General features: G+C 37.3%; 1 protein-coding gene across 1 annotated transcript in view; it reads right to left on the reverse strand.

Moving 5' to 3' along the window:
- Nucleotides 1-258: 258 nt before the first annotated feature.
- LOC124690579 (tyrosine--tRNA ligase 1, cytoplasmic-like) overlaps nt 259-8,672 on the reverse strand; it is an 8,928-nt gene continuing 514 nt past the window's right edge. The window contains exons 3-12 of the mRNA XM_047223946.1: nt 7,798-8,081; nt 7,578-7,674; nt 6,899-7,010; nt 6,695-6,777; nt 5,921-6,066; nt 4,991-5,062; nt 4,645-4,750; nt 3,924-3,983; nt 769-834; nt 259-552 (exon numbers count right to left, since the gene is read on the reverse strand). Coding sequence (XP_047079902.1) covers nt 547-552; nt 769-834; nt 3,924-3,983; nt 4,645-4,750; nt 4,991-5,062; nt 5,921-6,066; nt 6,695-6,777; nt 6,899-7,010; nt 7,578-7,674; nt 7,798-8,081 — 1,032 coding nt within the window. The 3' untranslated portion in view covers nt 259-546. The remainder of the gene's footprint in view (nt 553-768; nt 835-3,923; nt 3,984-4,644; nt 4,751-4,990; nt 5,063-5,920; nt 6,067-6,694; nt 6,778-6,898; nt 7,011-7,577; nt 7,675-7,797; nt 8,082-8,672) is intronic.

Here is an 8,672-nt window from a genome sequence, read left to right on the forward strand (position 1 = left end):
ATGAAATGAAACGTTGCTAGAACTGAAAAGCGGGGTAATTTGGAAAAGAAGAAGAGTACATTTCTACAACTGGACTGATACATTGTTAGAACAGAAACGCAGGGTAATTTGGAAAAGATGGAGTACATTTCTACAGTGGAATGAAACGTTACTAGAACTATACATTTCTGTTGGAGTATGGATTGAGTGCTGGCTTCGATTTCTCTGCCGTTATTTTTTGAGTAAAATTTTCCTGTGCTAACGTACAAAGCTCAAACATGCTACAACTGCACTGCCTTAGGAAACGCATTTACACCCCGCATTTTTTAGTAGTAACATTATACTGCTATTTACACAAGTCCTACATTTACATCCCGTGGATAGGAAACGTAGAACCATCATGCCAAACGTTAAGCAGGTTACACTACCCTGGATACAAACTCCTAGCAGGGACATGTGCATAATCCGGGAACACTTTAAACGGGTTCAACAAGTTCTCTAAACCATGAAACCTATATCTCTACCTCCTTTGGCGGTCCAGCATTTCCTCCTGGTGTGTCCAGGACTTCACCACTGAAACAAAAACAGAATTTCCTTGAGGTACACTAAAGAAGGCAATGTCTTACAAATACTTTCGATAAATATGAACTTCGACCTCCCAAAATCATTCCAGTAGCGCAATGGCACTGCAAATGAGCTATAGTTCACATATCTGGAGTAGGCAATACCCGCCAGAAGTTCCAGGAATGAGGACTAGATTAAGAGTTCAGGACAAGCTAGCAGACTTACAGGAGCTTCAACTTCTTCGTTCTGCATTATAATCTTCAAGGTATCTTCAGTTATTTGGTTCTGCAACTGAAGTTGAAGATGGTAAACATCAGTATCTAACAGTTATGCTTTCTTAGATCTTCTCTTTCTTAATAGATGGCCCCATTTTCCTGTTCTCACATTGAGCCACGTCACCCTTATTGTTTTCAGGCCCTAGGCCACGTTTTTTCTGCCGAGACATTATGTTCCATCGCTGCCTGGATGGTTGTTTTGTCCCTCTTGCATTCCCTTCACTTGGGCTGGACCAGAGGCCCTACATGGGCTGGACGAGTAGGAATTTTCCTCTTCAGTCGTTCCCCTTCCCTTCCATAAAAAAGGTAAGGCGATACCATCGATGCTTGACGTTTCCTCTTCGGCATTGATCCCGCCACGGCGCATCCTCTTCCCCTCCCCACGATCGCTGCCAGAAGAGGAACCGTAGAAGAAATTGATGGAGGGACACGAGGAATACAGGCAGATTGGTCCCTATAAATTCCAAGGATCCGAGCTCGAGTGTAGGCGAGCGCCTACGACGCCGCTGGTGACTGGCTGCCACATCGCTGATATTGGTGTTGCCGCTGGTGACTGGTCAGCCACTCCCTCCCGTCTTCTTCATAGTCCCTACTATTTCTCCTCCCCTACTAATTCTGCTATGTATTCTAGATTTCCAGTGTAATCTTCCCCCTTCCATCACGAGATCACATGTTCTTTATTATGCGTCTGTTTAAGACGACCAGAGCACTTGGAAAAATGATCTGGAACATGGCTCGTGACCTGCTGACTGCCTGCCCGTTTTGGACGATGCAGCATGCAGGTCATCCTCAATTTCCCATTCGCGTGCATCTGGTCCTAACAGGTACTGCCATCCTACTTTGAACTGATTCCTCCGATTTTCCTTTCTTTTTTCCCCTGTGAAATATTAAGGAGAGAGATGCAAAGCTCTTTGGAAAGAGCAGCTGCTTGGCCTCGCTTCAGTTTGCAGTGAAGCTAGCTTTAGCACGGGATTCTCATATGATGCTGTAGAACTCTAGATGGCACTGAAGGGAAGACGGCAACCCGGATAATCATTGGCTTGACCACTTTGCCTACTGTTTGTGGTCTTTTCTGGTATCTACTGTGTGCATATGGAGTGCTTGATTAAATGCAAATGAGGCCATTGGGTTAATACTACTTTTCTGGTATCTATTGTGTGCAGCTGAAGTGCTTGATTAATGCAGATTAGTCTGTGGGTTGTGACAATTGGTCAATTTGAGTATGTAAGTACTATTGTATTTCCTATCATTGGTACTGGATTTCGGTGGTAGTGGTTCTTCTCATTATTTGTCAATGGCAGAAGATTGTTTTCTTTTAGATTTAGGGAAGTTTATTTTCAATTACCAGTCATGGATATTTGACGGACGCATTGAAATATGTAGTACCGAAGCAATTTATATACAAATGATACTTTGCTCTCTGATTTAGATAACAAATGTTTACTACATATTTTATCCTTGAATGATTTTCTAATCAATCTGTGGAATTGTTCTAGCAGTTGTCAATATCAAAGAACAATTAGTCTAACAAGCGAGATCTTACTGCAAATATAATCAGTGGGTTCACCCCTATTATGTTCAGTACAATCATAGTCATTAGCATAAATACACAACTTTAGAGATGTTCAAGCGAAAATACTTGAAGATCATGAAATCCTTATTTCAAGATCGTGAGGGCAGTTGGCGGCGTTTAACGCAACAGTGAAGTAGAGCAGTCTGCACGATGATGTTTCTCCTTTTGGGGGAATGTTATAAATCTAGGATAATAATCCTTTTTTCTATTAAATAAATCATTTGTTCTAATACTTTGTGTAGTCTGTCAACATCTAAAATATATTTTTCTTATCTCTTCTTATAATCATCCAGATGGTGGTTGTGTTTATTAAATCATGTGTTCTATTTCAGGTACCAGGCACTGACCGAGTTGGTGTATGCCAGGCTATTCTGACAAACTTTGCTCCATTCATGGATCATTTTCATTGATACGCATCTCATCACGTATTTTGCTTCCAGTAAAGACAACTCACAGATGTTTCTGCTCCCCATGGTTGCATTTGAATTTAAATGGTTACATTTGGAATACACGTTCCCAGTGCTTGGCAATTTCTCTTGGTTGTTTCATTAGATTTTATGACACATTGGCTATGTTTTTTTACTTATTTTGTGTACTGTAACACATTTTTATCCAGCTCAAAGTACATATGTGTGACTGCCCTTTGTTATACAGACATGTACAACCTTTTACATAGCAACTTTCGGAAAATAGCAATATGTTAGTACCTTTAAAACCACATCCCATAATGTATGGTTTTGCTTATATGCAATTACAAAATTACCGCAGCAACGCGCGGGGTATCATCTAGTTTATAAACACACTGGACTCACCAGGGCTACTAGACAACCAGTACGTACTTATATTTATCAGGATGACTGTAAAAAAGTAAAGGTTTATTCATTCAAATTCTTTCTCTGCTTCCATTGTTGTGACGGGTTTTCACTGAGTTAATCCTTGGTTGGGTTTGCTAGTCCATCATGATTCAGGTCATATTTTAAATTATTGGTTTATACTTCATTTTTCTTTTTCTTTTCTTTTGCGGGTCTGTGATCAGGATACTGCGTCAAAGAGTAACTCAGTCAAAAAAATACTGTTGATATATGCAGTGTTTGTTGTTTCTAATATACTACATGCAAAGACACTTAACGATCCCAACTGTAGAATCTATGAGAAATGAACACAGATTAGTTATGAGCCTGCCAAAACCCACTGAAGGAGCTTGAATAGAATCCGAAGTTTCAAATTCCAATACAATTGTAAGTTCTGTTGGAGCTAGAAACATACTAATATACACATTAAACCCAGGAACTAGCATCCCATCGTTAGGTGATCATGCCATTCTGGCCAACGTGACTAATGATGTTGGAATAGAAGTGCAAATGAAGACAAACTTGCATCATCAAATTGGGATGTTCTGTTCAGTGTTGACATAGTACATTCACATCAACACTCAACTTGAAATATCAGTATTATTTTCAACTGTAAAGTCAACATAGGTGTTCTACTAACATAAATATACATAACTGCACAAGCTTATGGAAAAACTGTACCTTACGGCCAATAAATAGATCTTGGGCTTCGATGTTGCCACAGAAGTGGTCACAAACAGGCTTGAGGCAAAGGCAATTAATTAAAAATATATCAGAATAAAGTATAATTATTTGGATAAGAAGAAGAAGGTAATGATTATCAAGGCAAATACTTAGATTGTACAAACAAGTAGTAATTTATTTTTGTGCATAAAGAATTATTCAGTTCACAATTGGCAAGAAAAAGGTAAAAAAGCTATTTAAAAAGGTTAGCTATACCTATGTTACAGAATACAAGATTGTCCTGCTCGTAACTTTCTAGCTCTAGAATATGTGACCATTTTTAGATCCCACCTTCCAGAATACGAGAAATGTTAACAGTTTTAGATCATTTTTCGGGTTCTGACCCGGTCCATTCATCATTAACCCTGTAGTAGTTGTCACACTGATAGAACTATAAAACTGAATGGCAGAGCCAAATGGTTGTACATAGTGTAATTTTGTTTGGCTAAAAAAGTTTAACAAAAAATTGCATTCCCACTAGCTTTCTCACTGCCATGTAGACCTGGTCCCACACCTTCAGTCCCAACTAAGAAGTCAATTTGTATTTAGATAAAAACAACTGTATATGCAGCTAACGGATTTATGTTTATAACCTGAATATTAGCAAGTGATGCTGGCACAGGTTACAACATATGATTGGGTACGATTAGGTACAACTTTTTGAAAAAATTATAGTTACCTGCAATATCCTGTTCATTGCCTTCTCAAAAGCCCGTCTAACATCAACTGAATCAAGACTGCCATTTTCATAATCAACAACAAGTTCTTCCATGTTTGTATATGTCCTGTATAAGCTAACAAGTTATCACAAATGATGGAAATAAATATTAATTCATTAGCATTTATATTGAAATCTTAGTAGATTTACTAGCAATCAATTCTTTGGTGAACTAGTAGAACCTAGTTGAGATTGTGCTGACTGACTACTGAATGTTGAATCTGGTGGTATTGATAGGGCAATTTTGTGCATCCTACAGGTGAATTTTACAGAAGTATATAATGGTTCATGAGTGAAAGAACATTACTTGCTAGTACCATTCCCTCCATTGTGAACTATGTCCAACTTCCCAAACCATTGTTCCATGCTTGCATATGTCCTATACAATACAGTCCTCACAAATGTTGGAACATAATACTGATTCCTAGCATTATACTTCCAGCATGGTAAATTAAGTTGTGCAGACTGGCTATTTAATGCAGAGTTACAGTGATGGTATATATATTGGACACCTTTTATATAATCCTGGGTGTACGTACTCCCACATTCAATATACCTTTAAACAAGTGTATTATACCTCTTTATCATTCTCAATATACCTCAATACAATTTCCACGAAAAAAACATCACCAGACCTTAGTTTTAATATATCACTTTTACGTAAAAAATGCAGTATATATGCAATTGGTATGAAGCATGTAGACTCGAATGAAATTATTCATAAAACTCACTTTAAGGTATCTAATATTTAATAATAAAGTATATTAGAAATGATAAAGAGGTATAATTTATTCATCAATGTGGTATATTTGAACACACGAGTACATAAAAAAATACGACGTATAATACTTATTTTTTATGTATTTTACACTGTAATAACTCATACACTGTTTTTTACGTCACTTTTTCTGTTGTGAGTCAATAAGGACGTAGTTATTAGTATACATAACACAAATTTATGGATGTGACAACGTACAAAATATGTTGGATGCAAAAATACGTTTCTGCACCTGCCCTGTTGTGAGTCAATAAGAACGTAGTTATTAGTATACAAAACATAAATTTATGGATGTGACAACGTACAAAATATGTTGGATGCAAAAATACGTTTCTGCACCCTGGGAGTCAAATAGCGTTTCTATATGGGTGCGTAACTGCACACATACATACATATATAACTTGTTAGTTCTACTGGAGAATTCGAAAGTCAATCTTTCATAGTAAGAAGGGACATTACTTGTTATCAGCATTCCCTTCCTTCTGAACTACCTCCAACTTTCCAAACCAAGGGAATATAACATATTTGATGTAGTCCAAACAAGGGTTGCAGGTTGCTAATTTTGGAGGGCAGAAAGCTCGCCATATTTTTCTATTTAAATCATCCTGCAATAAACAGAATAACATTTTACAAACCCTTTCAGTCTTTCGTAGCAAACAATAAACATGAGAGCTAAATAACGTCCCAAAAACACAAATCAGATTGTCCACCAAAAATTGTAGCATGCAATTGTTAAATATACCTATGATTCTATGAAGTTACACTGACAAAATGAAACAGAAAAGCACAAAAGCAGTGTTAATGTTGAACTACTTGATCATATTTAAAAGAGCTCAACAAACAGAGCAAAATAAAGCAATTTGACATTAAGCTCTTATACTCTACATGAATCTTCAGGCTTATTTTAATTCAAAGATGGCAATTGCATTACACAACCTCTTACAGTAATAGCTTTTTATAGAAGCTGAAAGGGAGTACGGTGCAACTGGACAGCAAAAACTACGACACTCTTGGACAGACTTAGGAGAAAAAACATATTATTGTTCACTATAAACCAAGATAGTATAAGTTTGCTGCATGATTACATTTTAATTAAATACACCTCCAAAACTCTTGAATTGAAATAATCATGCAAATTTATCTTGAAATGCAGAAGGTACATACAGTGTGATATAACCAGAGTTAGCACTAAGGGACAACTATCTGCCATTACAACATGACAACATTGGATACCTCCTCATCATGCATGAAGATAGTCCGTCCTGGATCCCTCAAGTCCTGAAAGTCAGGGTCTTCTAGTAAATTAGGTAGCATATCTGTACTTCAAGCTAAGGATATATTGCATGGAATATCACCATCCAAGCTCCAACAAGTCAAACAACTAACTGGATGACAGACAAAAAAAAAATGACAAAAAGAATGTCTCAATCAGGATACTGTGCAGCATAATAGCTGGTTTGGTTTCCCTATTTATAGCTTCACAGTAATCTCTGGCTAGCATGGTAATGTCTCGATGATCCATGCCGAAGAGCCATATGTCCGCCTGCAACTACAAAAAGAAAATATTTTGATGTATTGGTCAAGGTGAAGAGTATATACTCCTAAACAGGCTGATCATAACATAAGTCATATTCTATCATGTAAACTGAATTTTGTTGCCCATTGTTATAAACGGTTCCTCTATATGGGGATACAGTGATCAGGAAAAAATGCATACCATACGATCTGTTAGTAGCTTTGTTTAGGTTCACTTCAGAGAAAGGAAACAAAACATACCATACGATATGTTTCCTCAGATCCTAGCTAGTAGCTACACATGTAAGACATTAAACTTTTTAGGGACTTAATAAGGTCATAAAATATAGTGATTGTGTTGTGCTCGCTAATTTTCTTGAACATACAACCATACTGATTGATACCCAAACATCTCTAATGTTAAAGTAGGCACAACTTGCTTCAGTCACAGTAGGCACTTGTTTCTCCTCTAATATGGTGTGTTTTTTAAGCCACAAACATATACTGGACTACTGGTAAGAGCATAAACAAAAACAAAACAAAAGTAGTGATGTTTTTTTGTTAAAAAGATATGGTACATTCCATAATGATATAAACCAACCTTCTGGCATAATATAGCAGCAACCTGCATGCAAGGGTAAAATATCTCGGCAGCAGGCAGTCTTTGTGGCCCATATGGTGCCTTGTTCCAACAAAACCTGCTCAGCAGATAATAATGTTTGTTACAAGAGGGATGAATGATCTGAAAATGCCATGAACAAGTCAAAAGAATCACAAGTGCTATACGCGTTAAATAATGAATAATGTATACAAGGAGATACCCTGCCATTATATTCATGGTGTATTTTCTTGAAACTTCCACTGCAAGTGGCCAGTAATCGACCGAATGGTGATTCAATTCGTCTGATAACCATACAAGCTCTACTCTATCAAGGTCCATACCAGCTGCTTTCCACATCTCAATATTGTAGTAGCCAATGGTCCGTATTTTCTTTAGGTCGGTTCCAATCTTATAGTGTCGCTGCAGAAACCAGTCTGCCATCAATATTTTTACTGTGAAACCAGCTTTGACCATCTTATTGACATAGATTGTCTTCATAATTCCCTGCAAGATGAGAGCAGGACCGTGAAACCAATTAATTTGCAGACACTATGTTACAGGTTAAAACAAACTGTACATGAGCAATTTTTAGTACACATAGCATAAGCAAAATGGTGTCTTGAGCACTGCCTAAGATGAGGCGCATCATCCAAATCATATATAGTAGCATTTGCCTCAACCCGTGAACAAGGTATAACATCGGTGCAAAATGCTTTCCCAGTAAACTGAGCTGTACTTGAAACTTAGTATGGACATGCATATTGGTCTTTCAGCTTTATGTCCACGATCAGTTCTATGTAACGGTAATATCACACACCTTATGATTACACCAACATAAATCCAACTTCGCCCATTTACTTTAAATGGTACGTTGAGAAGATTCACATTCTTTTTAAGTCTTTCCATGGCCCACTGGTTATGCATTTAAACTGATTTTGTACAGAAACATCAAGTATCATCTTCTGGTTTTACATTTAAGTTAGGATATACCAAGAATGACCCTACTGGTAGAAGACCAAAATTTTGGTGCTGGGTGAGGAAAGTAGCGGTATGAAAGTCTGCTGGGTAGGGTAGATGCTATAGAACTAAACTTAA

This window comes from Lolium rigidum, chromosome 2 (genome assembly GCF_022539505.1).
Source record: "Lolium rigidum isolate FL_2022 chromosome 2, APGP_CSIRO_Lrig_0.1, whole genome shotgun sequence".
NCBI classification, from domain to species: domain Eukaryota; kingdom Viridiplantae; phylum Streptophyta; class Magnoliopsida; order Poales; family Poaceae; genus Lolium; species Lolium rigidum.